The 18025-nt window shown below is 41.2% G+C and overlaps 2 protein-coding genes across 5 annotated transcripts in view; one reads left to right on the top strand and one right to left on the bottom strand.

The window, feature by feature from the left end:
• LOC101157698 (voltage-dependent L-type calcium channel subunit beta-4) overlaps nt 1-9197 on the top strand; it is a 32203-nt gene extending 23006 nt beyond the window's left edge. The window contains exons 9-15 of one of the 4 annotated variants that reach the window (XM_011477395.3): nt 1658-1716; nt 1804-1904; nt 1998-2149; nt 2216-2311; nt 3317-3487; nt 3677-3722; nt 5579-5688. In XM_011477395.3, coding sequence (XP_011475697.1) covers nt 1658-1716; nt 1804-1904; nt 1998-2149; nt 2216-2311; nt 3317-3487; nt 3677-3706 — 609 coding nt within the window. In that variant the 3' untranslated portion in view covers nt 3707-3722; nt 5579-5688. Of the gene's footprint in view, nt 1-1657; nt 1717-1803; nt 1905-1997; nt 2150-2215; nt 2312-3316; nt 3488-3590; nt 3723-5578; nt 7991-9096 lie in introns of those variants that run through there. The other 3 variants (XM_020704349.2, XM_004070810.4, XM_011477393.3) reach the window with 3 other exon arrangements.
• Nucleotides 9198-10195: 998 nt separating this feature from the next.
• On the bottom strand, nt 10196-16877 carry ddx23 (DEAD-box helicase 23). Its single transcript, XM_004070809.4, has 17 exons — nt 16747-16877; nt 15914-16071; nt 15716-15823; nt 15456-15549; nt 15122-15187; nt 14904-15042; nt 14682-14815; nt 13190-13302; nt 12957-13100; nt 12630-12855; nt 12391-12536; nt 12093-12270; nt 11756-11998; nt 11527-11678; nt 11338-11446; nt 10770-10944; nt 10196-10695 (listed from the first exon to the last, which is right to left on the bottom strand). The coding sequence occupies exons 2-17, from the start codon at nt 16069-16071 to the stop codon at nt 10472-10474; spliced, it is 2409 nt and encodes an 802-aa protein (XP_004070857.1). The 5' UTR covers nt 16747-16877; the 3' UTR covers nt 10196-10471.
• Between the last annotated feature and the right edge of the window lie 1148 nt (nt 16878-18025).

Below are 18025 nucleotides of genomic sequence, written 5' to 3'. Positions count from 1 at the left end.
GTACTTCATCAAAGTCGTAATGCTTTTTAGGTTCAGTTGAGCTTTTATTTTGATTTTTCTTGCAGTTACAACCCCTGAAGAAGTCCTGCACCGTTACCAAACTCTGCTGAAAGAATTCTGTCGGACAAAAAGCACGACCCTCAGGCCAATAATGTGTTTTTTGGAATGCTCCATTGCACTGTTTTGTACTTAAAACATATTTCATTGTGATGACACTTTGTATGCTGCAGAAGTGTATCATATTAAAGATTGTTGTTTTCACTGCTGTCTTGTTTCTCTTTAAATTTGCCTCATGTTACAAGAAGTAGGAATATGTTTTTACAATGCAGTTATTTGACCTTTACCAACAAGTTAACATTGTCTCATTTGGTAAGGTCAGAAGACCAAGTGTGTATGTACACTGTACGGGAAGGTAATACGTGAACATACCCAGCATTTACTACTGAAATTACCATGTAGTTGAGTGGAAATAGGGCTGACTTTCTTTTACAGCCCAGTTTCATTGTACTCAAGGGGTAAGTACTAAGCAATATTCAAGTGAACATACCCAGTATTTAGTAATGAAAATACCAAGTAATAGAGTGGAAATAGGGCTGACTTTCTTTTACAGTACAGTTTTATTGTACTTAAGGGGTAAGTACTAAGCAATATTCAAGTGAACATACCCAGTATTTAGTACTGAAAGTACCATGTAGTTGAGTGGAAATAGGGCTGACTTTCTTTTACAGCCCAGTTTCATTGTACTTAAGGGGTAAGTACTAAGCAATATTCAAGTGAACATACCCAGTATTTAGTACTGAAAGTACCATGTAGTTGAGTGGAAATAGGGCTGACCTTCTTTTACAGTACAGTTTCATTGTACTTAAGGGGTAAGTACCAAGTAATATTCAAGTGAACATACCCAGTATTTAGTACTGAAAGTACCATGTAGTTGAGTGGAAATAGGGCTGACCTTCTTTTACAGTACAGTTTCATTGTACTTAAGGGGTAAGTACCAAGTAATATTCAAGTGAACATACCCAGTATTTAGTAATGAAAGTACCATGTAGTTGAGTGGAAATAGGGCTGACTTTCTTTTACAGTACAGTTTTAGTGTACTTAAGGGGTAGTTTCTGTGGTAAATTCATGGTAAATATCATTAAACATGCAGCGACTGCAGACCTAAAGGTCAAGGTACTTTATTTGTACTTACCTTGTTCTTACATGTGGTAAGTACCACAAAAGACACCTTTGCCAACATGTGAATACCCAGTAAGAATATTATAAATACACAGTATGTACCACATAGGTATGAACCAAATAGCACTATATAAATACATGGTAAGTACCATGCAAGTACAGAGTAGACACAAAAAGTACCATGTAAGTACCCAGTAAAGTCCCATAGAAAGTATCATGTAAACACACTGTAAGTACCCAGTAAATTCCATAAAAAGTACCATGTAAGTACCCTGAAAGTACCCAGTAGTTACACAATAAGTACCATGTAAATACCACTTAAGTACACTGTAAGTACTGTACTGTAAAAGAAAGCGTTACCAACTGTTTTTAGATCAACTGAAAATGAGAGTGAAGATACAAATGGTCTTCATATGAGCAGTGAAGCACACTAAACTTGGAAAAAAAGGTCATTCTAATGTTTTTTTTTTACATCCAGGTCACCGATATGATGCAGAAAGCTCTTTTTGATTTTCTGAAACACAGATTTGAAGGAAGGTCAGTAGAAAAAATGGAGACAAAAACAACACTGCTAAAAATTGAATTTCTTTTACATTTCTGTGAGATTTTTCTGTTTGTTTACAGAATTTCAATCACCCACGTAACTGCCGACCTCTCCTTAGCAAAGAGGTCTGTCCTCAATAAAAGACCCATAATGGAGCGATCCAACACCCGCTCTAGCCTAGGTAACTGCTTTAATGTGAGCTCCAAACCGGCATAGGTTTGAACGTATCAAAGAAAGACTGCATGCATCAAAGTGTTGTTTTTTTTCTGAGCAGCTGAAGTCCAGAGTGAGATTGAGAGGATATTTGAGCTCGCCAAAACTTTGCAGTTGGTGGTTCTGGATGCCGACACCATCAACCACCCAGCACAGCTCGCCAAAACCTCCCTTGCTCCTATCATTGTTTACGTTAAGGTTTCCTCGCCAAAGGTACGTGGCACTCTCGAGCGCTAGCTTCAGACCGCTCCGTCCTGTCTGATCCTTCTTCTGTCTCAGGTGCTGCAGAGGCTGATCAAGTCCCGGGGCAAGTCTCAGAGCAAACACCTGAATGTGCAGATGATGGCTTCTGACAAACTCACTCAGTGTCCTCCTGTGAGTTAACATGTTCTCCATAGTGCACGGGTTCCTGTTCCGTCTAAGCTTCCATGATAAATATGCTCCAGATGTTCAGGGAGGGGACTGAGACCCTGTTGAGTCTGTCAGCCCCCAGTTCATGGAATGAATGTCTCCATGGAAAGTATGGTGGAGAAAGCCGGGCTTGATGACGGTCTGTACAAAAGCAATGGTTTTTTTTAATGTTCTCCAAAAAGCAGCCGGTGTTATAGTCCCACTCCAACTTCACTTTTTTCTATTCTAAAAGTGTTCCCAGCGATCTTTTCATTTTGATGATGCTGTTTATAGCCAAAATCAAGAAACCTGTGTCGTTTTCTTGAACATAGTTTCTGCTTAGCGAGAGATGTTCATTAGAAATTCCCCTCTGAGTTGCGGGTGTGACAGTTTTCCAGGAGCAGACCTCCCCCCACTTCCCGTCATCCATTTGTTTGCACTCTCTCCCGCTATCTTACAGCCCCTCACACAACCCAACATTACCAGTGCAACAAAAAAGGTGAGCAATATTGTAGCTATCCAGCTGTACAGTGTTGATCCAACTCAGACGAGGAAAACAAAGACGTACATGGATCTATTAGTCTATAAGTGGATGCGTCAGAATGAAGCAGAGCAGATAGCTTGTAGTCTGCCAATTTTAGTTTCTACGTCACAAATACAATGTTTTTTAAACAGGATTTTTTGTCTGCTCCTGAATCACAACGATTGGAATTGCTGGTTTAAGTTTAATTTTCTTTATACATGTCCTCCATTGTGAGAAAAATGCTACAAGAACATGTTAAAAACACCAAAAGCATCCACTGACAAAAATGTGTTTGTGTCAGATCTCTGCTCCTGTTTAATTATTTATGTATTATTTTATTGCTTTTAAATTATTCAAAATAAAACTCACCCAAAATCCACTTCTATCTTAAACTCACTCATATTTGAGAAGGTGTCTGTTTTAAAATAGAATACCAAAATTGGACTTTTACTGATGTTTACCTACAGGACATGTTTGATGTCATTTTGGATGAGAACCAGCTGGAAGATGCCTGTGAGCACTTGGCCGAATACCTGGAAGTCTACTGGCGAGCCACTCACCTCCCTGGCAACACCCCTCTGAACCCTTTACTGGAGCAGAGTCTGATAACCCCGCCCACTGCCATGTCCAGCCTCCAGGTAAGCCCGATCTGCAGGCTCAGACATTTGGCCCGCAGCTTTTGGAAGACTCCTGACTGGGGACTCTGGTTTTGAAGGCGTTTGTTGTCACTGTGTTTACCAGCTTCTCTCATCTCAGACTCACTCCTGCGTCTCGCTTTGCCTGCAGTTGTCTGTCTCCTCACTCATCCGTGCTTAACGTTCTTGCAGTTTTCTGAAACAAAGGAATTAATTGAATGACTGCTTACAAAGAGGGGTGAGTAGTAGGGTTTATAATATGCATTTGCCCCCCACCCACCCACCCTCAAGCCCCCAACACCTGCTGATTTATTTTTTGGGGTTTTGTTCTGCATCTTGGTTTCTTTCTGTGTGTTTTTTGTTTTTGTTTGTTTTTTTCTTGTAAATCACTGTCTCATACACTTTTTATGGGAGGTCTCTCCATAATTCAGAGATCACCTGTGGGATTACACTGTAATCCAATGAAGATTACTATTCTAGTGACTTTTTGCAAGGTACGTTTGTGAATATTCACACTCTCACTGGATGGTGCCCATTTAAATGCAAGTAAACACTACAGTCACATGTATTTGAGTGGTTTAGTCATTCATGATGATTGTTTCTGTAAACGCAGATTACATGTAAAAAGTCAGGATCTCCCATAATGCTTGTTTTAAGCCTTAGTCACATCTGCCCCTTACGGGTGGATACGGGCTGTCTGTTGGTGGTCCGGAGGAATTATAAAGATCCCAGACCACTCGATGAGCCCATAGAATGTTTGTGCATGTTTTTCTACGGGCATGCTGGGTGTAGCAAACACTACAGGGGGACGTAGGTGAGTCGCAGGCATGTTGTACAGATTTTTCTTTTTTTTTTCAACCCCCTCAAATCCTGTGTACTGTGCCACGGGCCCATTAGTTAGCAGAGTCCTGGGAAGATAAAATCTCGATTTTTTTTTTTTTTTCCCCAAAAAAATAAATACAACAAATTCGAATCGATGGATTAAATCGATTAACCGCCCGGTCCTAACGACAAAGTTCCATTTTCATGACATCCCTTAAGGTGGCCCTATGAGCCTCCAGGGCTACAACACACACCTGCACTCCGTTGAAGATGCAGCCACTCTTCTCTATGAGCCTCCACGGACCCGGACAACCCAATTACCCGCAGCACAAGTACGGGTGAATTCCACGTACCCCCAATGTGACTAAGGCTTTAATAGTTTAGCATTTTTTAAGCTTTTAGACCAGAGTTGCCCAAACTTAGTCCTCAGGTTCTCCACCCTACTTGTTTGAAGCTGTCTAAACTGTTCTCGGGTTTGCTGTAGTCCATTAATCAGAACCCGGAAACTCTTCCAAAGAAGATATCTGCAGGTATGACTGGAAAACAAGTTAAGTGGTCAGTCTTACAGGCCTGGGTTTAGGCAGCTCTGTTATGGACCATTTCATTTGTTTGTTAAAACAGAGTTCCACATGAACACCTTCAGACTGTAATTTGATCTGCTTCTTAGACGTTCTTGTTGTCTACAAAACAAAAGCCTTATTTCATAGTCTTGTCAAACATTCATACAACGATTAAATCCCATTGACAGCCTAGAATTATTATTTTTAAATGACATTTTTGTATTTTTTGTTTAGGTGAGTTGAGAATGATCATACTGGTTTCTTTGGATCTGAAATCAGCTTAAAAGAAACTTGCATTTCATGTTTTTTTTAGATTGTGAGGTTATATCATATATTTAAACAAAATCTATGTAGCTGGTCAGTATGTTTTAGAGGGGCAAACATGAACTATTCCGTATGGAGCAGAAAGGATTTTTCCTGAACATATTCAGTGAATTATATATTTATGATTGGGGATTTATTGTTAGAAAAATAAATCCATGTAAGATTTGTTCAGCACAAAACAGTGGCGGTAGGGAGGAGGTTTCTGGAGATGTTACGATTAAGGGGTCATACTAAAGAACATCTCCTCAGTGTCCACCCTTAAAAATGCAGATTGGAACCAGATCACCTTTGGGGATATTAACAGCAGCTGCCTCTGGAGGCTGTAGTTTTTGCTCTAAACCTTCCTTTTTGACCTGTTTTTTTTTCTACAAATTCCTGCCTCCTCAAGAACAAGAACCAGACACCCCCACATGAGACGGAGGGCTTGGAGGCCGACGAGGAGGAGGCAGGCGAAGAGGTCCATTCCCCTTTGGAGCAGGACAGCCTTATGCCATCAGACGAGGCCAGCGACTCTGTGTCCCGCGGCTTCAGGGGGAGCCCCTGTCACAGGGTGGCTGTGGAGGATGAAGAGGAGGAGGAGGAAGAAGACGAGGAAGACGACGAGTACACCTCCCCCCGCCACGTTCGCACATACAGGGACATGTACCCGTCTCAGCGCGGGCACACGGGCGGCCCCCACAACGCCAACGGGCACGAGTCCCAGGACAGGCTGCTGCAGCGCGACGCTCAGCAGGGTCACAACCAGAGGAACAACCGCCAGCGGAGCCGCCCGTGGCCCCGAGACACCTACTGAAGCACGGGCCCCACCAGCCTCCATCAAGGTCCCCCAAGCCCTTCGACTGCCACACATTCCCTAAATAATTATTTAAAGCAAAGTCCTTGTCTAGAAGATCCACAGACAGGTTTATGATCCAACATCTCAGTTAATAACTCTCAAGCTTGTCCTGAGTGGGCTCTAGTCATGTAGAAGCAGGGCCCCTCCCACCTGGAACAGGAAGGTTTCAGGCTGCCAGCTGTACACAAACTCAAACTTTAGCGTCTTTGCTTAAGGTTTGTCAACGGTAGGATGTCTCTTATACTGGCCTTAAAACTTCTATCTTTACTATTGCATGGATAATTATTTGAAGACTTTTTTTGCACATTGCGTCTGAACAGGAAGCGAATGATCTTTATGGACTCAGTAAAGAAAGAATGTCCCGTGTTGACTTCATTTATGGCTACTAAGTAATGATTCCAGTGTAAATACTTAATGGGCACTTTTGTTCAATTGCTTCTTCATTTGTTTGAATCTGTGGATGCTGACTTGTTTGTTGCCCGCCATGTTTTGGCTGAATGATCAAGCACATGCAGCCTCCGTAACAGCCGCCGTGCGAGTCCCTGCCGTGTGGGGGCTGCAGAAGAGCGTCACCCACGGTGCATCACTCGCCTTTGCTGTTGCACAATCAGTCTCTAAAAGCTGGGCGTCCAAAACGTTTGTTTACATCCTGCCATTTCACCCACGTCAAGCACACGCTGCAACGCCGCAGCTCCTCTTGGAATCAAGAATGTAAGCACGCATGCCTTTTGCACCTCCCTCGCCACCTGCGTCTCCCACGCTCACACTCGATCTGATTGTAGCACGTTACTGATTGTAGCATCCACATTCCCCCAAAGCTGGTCACACCCTCTCTGTGTGCGACATCGCATCACACTGGTTTGACAGATGGGTTGTAAAAAAGATGGCCTCTCATGTGTAAGTCAACTCCACGTCAGGCTCCTGAAGGGACTCGTAGCACCTGTGACATGACGTCATTCTGTTCCTGCATTATTTCTAGTCCTTGAACCGATGACGAGTTTGACGTGAGGCTGCAGAGTGGCTGAACCGTCGCCGTCCGTTCACAGGGTCAGTGTTTTACTGGGTTACTGCTTCCATGTCTCACGGGTATTTACCTAGTGTTCTGTATATTTTTAATAGAAAAAAATTAGCATGGTTAAAGAAAAATCTATGCAAGTGTTGCATGAAATTCTTACGTTCGTTCCTTTTTTGGGGGGGTTTCTTTTTTTCCACTGTTAAGTACTTTAATAATGCATTGATCCGACTCTCCTTGTTGTCTTGTAGGGATATTCTTGTCTTTGGAGCTACTCACTCCTCACACCACTTATTACAAAAAAAATAATAACTTTGTTCTCTTTTACCACTTAAGACGACAATATTTCTCACTGAAGCACTTTCATAAGAACTCATAATAACCAGTCCCAAATTAAAAATAAGTTGAACTTTATTCCCTCAAATTAAATAAACCTGAATTAAATGATTTCTGAACATGTCTCAGTTTCCTAGTTAGATATTTTCCTTCTATTTTGGCAAAGAACGTTCTTCTGAACAGACCAATTTTCCAGCTCGTAAGCAGTTGAAGCTTTTTCCAATTTATGAAGCACAATTTTTACAAAGGTTATTGTTTAATCTCCTGTCTCATTCTGTATGCAATATGAAGTCTAACATTGAAAATCTATAATCGCCTTAGACCATCTGGACTTCCTCTTTTGTGTGAGTAGAAAATAAAGTTGCACTACTTAATTTTGGGATGGTTGCATTGTAATGCAATAAGTGCACTAAATATAATCATATATCCACCACACTACTGCAGCGTGCTAGCGTGACCAGACACGCCTCTTCCCTCTATTTATCAAAAGAGACAGAAAATGTGTAAAAACTGAGACATTTCCTGCCTGATGCTGTAAAGAATGCTTTGTATTTGAAAATAGTTTACAATGACAAGTGAATTATGACTTAAACAAAATAAACATGACATTTTATGTACTTTTGTTCTGCGTCTTCTGTCTCTGGAATGCCGACAACTTCTAAAAGGAAATTACAGATCAACTTTGCTCTCAAAATTAATTTGGATTTCAGAATATGAGATATTATCTGTTTGTCCAAATTTAGCAGTTTATAATAAAATAAAATGTTACTTCCCTTAGCAAAAAGTTATGCACTTAAAGTTTATTTATACTTTAATTATAGCAAGTCTACTATAAACCATGAATGTGTAGTGTAAGAAGTATCTTTTCCTTTCAGATTTTCCCTTCAGGAGGTTTCCCAGCGTATCAGCTTCGTCCATCTAACCCTGTCTTCTTCATCGTCTCCTCTAACACCAACTACCTTCATGTCTTTGTTCACTGCATCCATAAACCTCCTCTTTGGTTTTCCGCTAGACCTCTTGCCTAGCAGCTCTCGACTCTGCATCCTTCTACCAATATATTCACAGTCTCTCCTCTGAACATGTCAGAACCTTCTCAGTCTCCAAAACCTCCAACATGAACTGTCCCTCCAATGTCCTCATTCCTGATCCTATCCATCCAGGTCTCTCCCAAAGAGAACCTCAGGATCTTCATCTCTGCTACCTCCAGCTCTGCTTCTTGTCTTTTCCCCACTGTCTCTAGCCCTTGTGTTATCTTAGATGACCCCACCCTTACATTGACATGTTCTCCCTCCCATGACAAAGGTGGATAAAGGTGGAAAGATTTCATGTAATCCATGGACACCAGTGAAGATCACAAATCATTGAAGAAAAAAGGTTCAGCGCACTGTCTAGTGGGTCTAGATGACCCAACTCCCAATGTTAAAGTGCCTAGGATAGCACAAGGGTTACGTCGAACAACACGGCTGGTCTCACCAGTTTTGTACACCTGAAACTCTTTAATCACACGTCACACTGGACATTTTTGTCCAACCATTCCAAGCTGCCTGCATTCGCTTCTTTACTTTTTTTCCACATGCTCCATTACTCTGGACTGTTGACCATAGATACGTAAAATCCTCCACCTTCGTTATCTCCATGAAACCTCACTCTTGCGCTTGGGTCCCTCTCATTCACACACGTACTCCATCTTGCTGTGGCTAACCTTCAGTCATCTCCTTTCCAGGGCAAACCTCCACCTCCTCCACTTGTTCGCTGCTCTCGCTACAAATCACAGTATCGTCTGCAAACATGATAGTCCATGGTGATTCCTGTCTAATCTCTGTTACATAGTAAGTACCAGTATACCAACTGAATCCTTCAGACGAAATTAAAGCATTTTAGCTTTATAATGCATAGATAGAATATAAAAAGTAAATTTCAACTATAATGCCTCACTTTTAGTATAGACTAAGTATAGTTGAAGTAAACTTAAATAGAGTAACTTTTGCTAATGGTTACCAAAGGAAAAAAGTGTAAACCTTCCATTTTGATTGGAAGACATTTCCTTCGACATGTACAACAACCTTAGGATACATTTTTATGTGACACTGTTACTGATTCAAAAAGAAAATGCTGATTTGTTTGATGCCTATAAAAAAAATCACGCTAATATTAGATTAGGATGGTATTTGACTAAAATTAGTTTGTTTTGTTTTACATAGATGAAGCAAACAAAAAGTCGAAAAAACTTCTAAATGTTTGTACTTCCATTGAAGTCTGAAAAAACAAATGTAAGGTTTCCCTTTAAGTGTTAAATTTCCTTTTTTCCCCTTAAATGTAGAACTTTATGTGCACAGCATGTTATGCATGCTAACATTTGTTAACTGTCAAACAAAAATCTTTATAGGATGGTTGAAATTATTCCTTAATTTAATAATAAATATGCAAACAGCTGAAGTCAATGTTCAGTAGATGCTACCATTTAAATTGCATTAGTCATGAATGCTAGTTTTTCATTTGGTGAGAAAAGAAAGTATGGATCAGGTGACTCATTAGCAGTGATTCATTTTAGTTTTAGGTGCTGACATCTTAAAGGCCCTATGAAAGTTTGTTACATTTTTTATTATAACTTTGGTGTTTTTCCACCAACATTTAAACAAGTTTCCATTAGGAAGTAAAAATCCCATTATTTCTGTATCCATATACATCATTGATGTTCTTTTAAGTAGCTGTGGTTTAAAGAAGCAGCCATCACTAATACAAATGTTTTTATATAAATTAGCTCAAGGGTCTTTAGTCCAGGGCTGCTACTCAGGTTTCTTAAACATTCATTCAGACATGTGTCTGGAGAAAGACATTTATTTAAAAAAAAAAAAAAAAATGTCAATTTTCATTTTCATAACATCTAACTGCTATTTTTCACATGTATACAATGTAGATCAGAGTCCTGCTCACTGATGAGACAAAAAATAAGGTGGGGAAAAAAAACTGGTAAATAACTAACCTGATCACAAAATCCTGAATGCAAACCGGGATGACATGACCCAGAGGTCTGAAGTGGGCTTTTTTTTCTCCTTCTTTTATTTTTTATAATAACATTTGACATAAAAAGATAATAATCAAGCAAAGATGGTCTCCTCGCGCCTTTTCTTGGTCAGGATGGTTCCAGGTTTGTGCTGAGCGTCTGGGTGGTTGGCCAGCTCCGGCGGGCAGTTGGAGACGGGACTCTCCAGGATGGCCTGCTTCAAGTCATAGAAGACAGCAGAGTCCTCTTTGGTGAGGAAAGTCATGGCCACGCCGCTCTTACCAGCACGACCGGTACGACCAATACGATGGATGTAATCTATAAAAGGCAGGAGAACGGTGAGTTATTCTTGAAAAAACAATGATAAAACAGCCAAGGGAAAAAACATTTACCTTCAATGTTCTTCGCCATGTCGTAGTTGATGACCATGGACACGTCGTGAATGTCGATACCACGACCAGCAACATCTGTGGCCACCAAGATATCTTTGGCTCCAGCCTTAAGGTTGGAGAGCGCAAACTCTCTCTGCTCCTGACCTTTGCCACCGTGCAGCGTGCAAGCATTGTACTAAAAAGATAAAGATGGTCATCAGCCCAAAAACAATACCAAGAATAACCTAAGTCGAATAACTGAAGATGATAAACACCAAAGTTACAAAAGCACAAGGCTTTAAAACTAGGATTTTTATGAACGATGTCACAGTTTTCCCAAAAAAAATCCTAATAAACAAGATTTTACAAAAACTATTTTCAAATCTGCCTTGTTGCTGATTAAAATTTGGATGGTTTATTAAAAATAAAACACACCCAAAAAAAAAACATTCAAACACAATGCATTGTGGTCAATACTTGCCAGTGACCATTGCTGCACACTGGTTTTATGCAAATTTCTGGGAAAATATATAGGACAAAACCAAGAATCAACCCAGTAACTGATGCTGGTCTGAGTGCGGTAACGTACCCCCATCTTCTCCAGGGACTTGGCCAACACATCGCAACCCTTCTTCTGGTTGACGAAGATGATGATGGGAGGCTCGAAGCCACTGGCCAAAACCTCCAGCATCTTCTTCCTGCACGGACGGGACACAAACACGCTCAGCAACCCCATGAGAAGAGGATGTTCGTTTCTACAGTCGGCGCCAGCTCTCACCTCTTCTCTCCCTCTGACATCAGCATGACCTTCTGCTCCACCCTCTCGTGAGGTTTTCCAGCAGAACCGATGTACACCACAGCAGCCCGCCTCAGGTAGCTCCTGGCCAGCCTCTCCACAGCAGGAGGCATGGTAGCAGTGAACATGACGGTCTGCAGGGATCAACAAAGACAGCTGATTGAGCTGAAGATGCCAGCTGGAGCAGAGCACAGCGGAGACACGGGCATACCTGTCTGTATTTATGCTTCCCAGATTCAAAGTTCATGGTCATTTTCTCAGGGTCTTCTGCTTCGTCAGTGTCTGGTTTCTGATTGGTCACTGGGATGTACTCCAGAATCTTTTGGACATCGGGCTCAAAGCCCATGTCAATCATGCGATCTGCCTCATCCAGAACCACGTAGGTGCAGCGGCCCAGGACCAGGTAGCGGTTCTCCAAAACATCGATCAGACGGCCGGGAGTGGCAATCACAATCTGTTCAGCAAAGACGGACAATTTTCACCACATCGATGCTTCGCTTTTAATTCTAGCTGTCAACGGTTTCTCCAATCAATCCTCTTCCAAATACCTCACAGCCCATCCGGAGTTTGAATCCTTGGTCCTCTCGAGAGATTCCTCCAATCACCGCCACCGTCCGAATACCGAGAGGTTTTCCAAACTTGATGGTCTCCTCTTCAATCTGCTGGGCCAGCTCACGAGTTGGAGCCAAGATCACAGCGTAAGGACCTTGATCGGAGTCTTCGATCCTGCCATGCGGAGAGCAGAGGGGCAGAACAGACAGAGGCAGATGACAAAACCGAAAATCAGGGGCAAAAGAGGGCAAAAATGTTGACATTTACGAGTTCGTTCCACTTCTCAAGGTTTACCTGTCAATTTTGGGCAGAGTGGTGATCCAGACCAGCAGTGGAATGAGGAAGGCAGCCGTTTTACCGCTACCGGTCTCAGCCACACCGATGATGTCACGGTTTTGTAAGCCAATAGGAATGGCCTGCCTCTGAATTGGAGTTGGTTCCTAAAAAATAAAAAAATTGGACACGATTTTAATCAACATTTTCCCCAAAGGCCGTGGTTTCGGGCAGGACAGACGGCGCCCTCATAATCCCACCTTGTAGCCGCATTTGTCGATGACCTCCAGGATGTGTGCGGGCAGCGCATACTCCTTCCAGTTCCTGATGGGGTTGGGGATCTTTCCTCCCTTGGTGGTGATGCTGTAATCCTCTCTGAAGATACGCCAGTCTCTGTCCGTCATCTCGTCCAGCTTCTTCTGAGACCAGTGCCTGTCATCCCAGCGCTGCTTGGCCTCCTTCTTGCGCACCTTCTTCAACCTTGTCCTGAGGGAGAGGAAAATCAAGGATTTTAATTATTCACCAAGTAACTTTCTTTTTCTTCGGGTTAGTTTTTTTAAGTACAGACGGTGTCATGGTTATCTCACTCTTCCTGCTCCTTCTCCTCCAGAGTTCTTCTCTTTTCCATCAGGTCGCCATAGAAACGAGACTGGTCTCGTTTCTGCTGCTTCAAGTCGATGCCGGCTATGAAGCCACGCCCATACAGCTGCACCTGATGCTTCTCTTTATATCTAAAAGGAAAAAAATATATATATTTTTTTTTACAGCCATGGAAATTAAAAACTAAACGAATGAGACAGGAGGGGGTTTGCAGACTCACATGGGATTGTAGTCCACGGATGTGTCTTCTGAAGCGTCCCACTCAAACACAAACTTCCTGTCATTGAGGTGGCGAGTTCTCCGCCGTTTTTTGATGCCGCCCAGGTAACGTTCCTATAGAAGAGTCAATCATTTTAACAGTTCTATAAAAATGTAACGACTGGACAAGAAAGGCTGAATGTACCGTGATTTCCGAACTATAGAGCATACCTGATTATAAGCCGCACACATTACATTTTTAAAGGTTAAACTATTTTGTACATACATAAGCCGCACCTGCATGTGCCCATATTGAAACGTGCTGCAGAATGAGGATGTGTATGTGCTGAAACCACGTGTGTGTGTAAGAAAAAGGGGAGAATTCGTGCAGCGCCAGAGGGAGCGCTCTCTCACTCACTCGTGCTCTGCTCACGCTCCTTCCTCTTACACACGCAACGCGCTGACACACACACATACTCATTCTACAACACCTATATAGTTAGTTCATTAGTTAGTAGTTACTGTTATTTGTTAATAAAGAATCGTGTGATGTAATTATTACATGTACCGGTATTCATTTGCGACACCTGGGGATTTTGTGTGTGTGTGTGTGTGTGTGTGTGTGTGTGTGAGGGGCAAACCGCAACACCTCAATTCCTGCTGCTTCATCACCGCAGTGATGAAAAATCCCACACCGTCACAGCTCTATTCCAAACAGTGCCTGTGACGCGGCAGTAACACGGCAGCAATATGGTAGTAACAGCACTAACAGGGCTGGTAAAAAAAACATACCGGTAAAAATCACAGAGAGAAAAAAAAAAGAGTCACTGAGAGCAGCAGTAACTTGAAGGCGTCCGCTCCGTCAGTGCGGCCACTTGTGCACTGAAACCATGGAAGTCTTCCTCCTCAGTGTTGATTGGAATAGCGTCAGAGATTCTTCGCCACACTCTCTCTCCATCTCTCCTTCGTTGTCACTGTCAGTGTCACTCTCATCCTGAGGCAAATTCTCTCCTGAGCTTGCGCTGTCCTCTCCATCATGCAGCAGACCACCTTTTCCAAACCCGTTGGTGATGGTGGATTTTTTTCACACTGCTTTTAATGATCGCTTTTAACTTGAAAGCTGCATCATATGCATTTCTTCTTGCATTTTCCATGATGAGGGTCTGTTTGTGCTATTCATTCACAAAGCAGGAATTTACATTAAACTTGCGTCTTCCTCGACACATATACCGTATTCCCCCTGCCTCACGCTTTCCCTTTCTGCTCGAAAAATTGCATTTAAAAATGCATAAATTAGCTGCATCATTGAATAAGCCACAGGGTTGAAAGCGTGTGACAAAAATAGCGATTTATAATCCTGAAATTATGGTACATGGAACAATCCAGAGACCAGGAAACTGCTCTTAAAAGTACCCCGAAGCCTCTAGATAAGGTATATTTAAGAGAAACAACCCAAAAGCTGCTTCCTTCCTGTCTTTATCAAAGCATTTGACGCAACTGGGATTGCAACCAACCTTGATGGCATGGAGTTCTTTAGTTTTATCTTTCTCCTCCCGCATCTTTAGGCGCTCATCGTCCTCTTCATTTCCATTATTCTCTCGGTCCATTCGTTCCCTCCTCTCACGTCTCTCCCGCTCCTGTGGGTCCTCTGGGAGAGACAGCCACATCTTTTTTAACACGTCTCTTTAGCAAAGTAAAATGCCGGGTTGTTTTCGAGGAACAAGTTAGAAACTCACCCAACATTTTTCTACCCATATCCTGAAACACCCTCCTCTTCTTCCTCTCGTCTTCCATCAATTTCTTCTTCTCCTCCACCTGCTGCTCCCTGCGCTTTATAGCCTCGGCTTCTCTCTCTGCTCTTGACAGAAACTTGGGCTGAAAAACAAAACAAAAAAATAAAATTTACAATAGAAAAATGAGAAAGAAGAAACACTTCTCTCGGGAATAATCCAACCTTGGATTCTGCTTCTTCTTCTGCCTTCTTCTTGGCCAAAAGCTCCTCCAACGAAAGCGGTTGGACCTGAACCACAACACAATGCAGGTTCAGTGCATCACTTCAAGTATTGTTTCTAAATCAGCACAAAACTTTTGAAACTTAAAAAAACAAGAAGAAATCCCAATCAAAAATTAAACTTTTGGATCTTTCTTTGTTCAAACTCCTAAATCTTGGTTAAAAAATATGTTTAAAAAAATGAAGCTTAAAAAACAACCATGTCTGCCCCTCTTTGCCTTGTTTGTGGAGTAAATGATTATTATTCAAGTTTTTTTTATAGATAGAAAAATCAAACCTTTTCTTTCTTTTTATTTTCCTCTTCTTCCTCCTCTGTTTTGATCTCTTTTTCCTTCTTCATCCTGCCATCCTTTGACTTTGGAGACGGACTTCTATAAAAGATAAAAACATATAAAAAAATAAAATAACCTCAAGCCGTTAGAGCCATTTCCGGGTCATCGTAAGTCTCTACAAACCCAAGAATGCCAAAGGGAGTTCCTTTCCCATTTCCTCTCACAGTATATTAATAATGATGTGTTCTCTGCGAGATATCTAGACCTTTTATTGCGATCCCGGCGATGGCTGTCCCTCTCTCTGTCCTTGCGGCCCCTGTCCCTGTCTTTATCCCTGTCGCGGTCCTTGTCTCTGTCCTTCATGCGTCGGTCTCTGTAAATATAAAACAAATCAGAAAAAAAACATTAGAACGTGAACCCAATTAGCCATGATACACTGACACAGTTCTGCGTGTGTAGCAACCTTTCTGCGGATTTGGAGCGGTTCCGTTCGCGAGAGCGATGACGTTTGCGCAGTGGAGACGCTTTGCGATCTCGGTCCCGGGAGCGGCTGCGTTTCCTCTCCCTGTCCTTGCTCGCTGAGGATTCAGCATCTTTCTTATCTGTGGAGTCAGCTGCCATCTGCAAACACAATAACATGTAAGCAGAACTTTTTTTTAAAACCATCACCTGGGAAATACATCATAAAAGTTAGTTTCTGTATTTTTTTTATTGTTTTTGCAACATATCAAAATAAAGTGCTGTTTTATTATATTCACATATATGGATAGAAGCACTAACTGGAAAACAAGACATAATGCTCATTAATTTTGCATTAAAATTCACATTACCAAAAAAAAATTTTATACATCAGCGTCACAACTTGACATTTCGCTTTTTCACAACAATTTCTTTACGAAGTTCCAGTTAAATGAATTGTTTTTCCCACAAAAAGAACAATTTCTTATGTAAATTGTAAATCATAAAAGAAAAAAAACATGCTTAGAGTTTGAACTTTCGAGTAAAATATATAGATACAAAAGCAAAAGGAACTTTAAAAAATAATGTATATTTTAAAAAAAAAAAGACAAGGAAACGTGATTTACTCAATCTTTGGGAAATGAATGTTGCTGCTATGCATATCCAGCGCGAGTTAGCGCTAGTAACACACTAGCTAGCAAACGACTTAGCTACAAAGGCCGCTTCTTTCTACATTAACTCTCCAATTCTGCACCACCGACATCATATAAAACACATTATGATAACCATAAGTTTAACCCGCTCAGAGGCTTTATATTTAGCAGATTGTTAACTTACCCTTTTCACTTGTCAACAAACGTACTGCGATAGAGAAACGATTCAAGAAGACTCCATAACGCTCGAAATAAGCTTTCCTCGCAAGGGTACGTGGGAGTTGAAGTTTCGTGCTTTGGTGATCCGTGCATGAAAAGCAAATATCAACTACACTACCCAGCAATCTCGTGACCTTTCTGAGGACCCAGATTGTTTAATGTATGTCCACCTAAATGCCTGTATAAAATTCAGTTTATTTTTCATTTTGGGCACAGGGTGGCGATCGCGATGCATTTATCTGAGATAGATAGATAGATAGATAGATAGATAGATAGATAGATAGATAGATAGATAGATAGATAGATAGATAGATAGATAGATAGATAGATAGATAGATAGATAGATAGATAGATAGATAGATAGATAGATAGATAGATAGATAGATAGATAGATAGACCAAAAATATGAACGCAACACTTTTGTTATTGCTCCCATATTTTATGGTATGAACTCAAAGACGTGAAACATTTTCCACATACACAAAATAACCAGTTCTCTGAAATATTGTTCACAAATTTGTCTAAATCTGTGATAGTGAGCACTTCTCCTTTGCCAAGACAATCCATCCCACCTCACAGGTGTGCCATATCAAGATGCTGATTAGACAGTAAGATTATTGCACAGGTGTGTATGGCAGGCCATATCTCTATCGGTCGTTTCGACTATCACAATTACGTTACAGATATCTTGAATTACAATTCCAACTATCCAAAATGTAATTACGACTAGTCAGAAATACGTTGCTGATATCTACAATGTTCATTCCGGATAGTCAAACTTAGCCTTTTGATGTTAAAATGGCCTGCCATAGGTGTGCCTTAGACTGGCCACAAGAAAAGGCCACTCTATAGATAGATAGATACTTTAAAACTCAAATTGTTTAAATTAAGAAGTGTGGTTGTGGTTGAGATATAAAAAGATTTGTTATTCCAAATAAGAGCAGTCTCCATGGAAAATAAATTAATTATTCTGAATGTATTTTGTAGTTACTTTCCCTTTTGCAAAAATGCATACATTTAGCAGTTAAAATTCTTTTTATGAAACTTTGTAGAAATGATGGATCCCAGACCCCTCAGTGAAATCAAAATGTATGTCTGTGTGCTGAATTTGAGTTCAAATTGGCTACGCACGCACATATTTCTATTTTCGGCCTTCACCAGTTGATCAAAAAATATCTGAAGCAAAAATCTGAAATATAACCACTGAAATACAAAAATGTAATTTGTTTCAGTTTGAAACAGAT

The sequence above is a fragment of the Oryzias latipes genome, chromosome 7 (assembly GCF_002234675.1).
Source record: "Oryzias latipes chromosome 7, ASM223467v1".
Taxonomy (NCBI): Eukaryota; Metazoa; Chordata; class Actinopteri; order Beloniformes; family Adrianichthyidae; genus Oryzias; species Oryzias latipes.
Note: the sequence above shows the minus strand (reverse complement) of the source record. Positions and strands in the feature narration are given on the sequence as shown.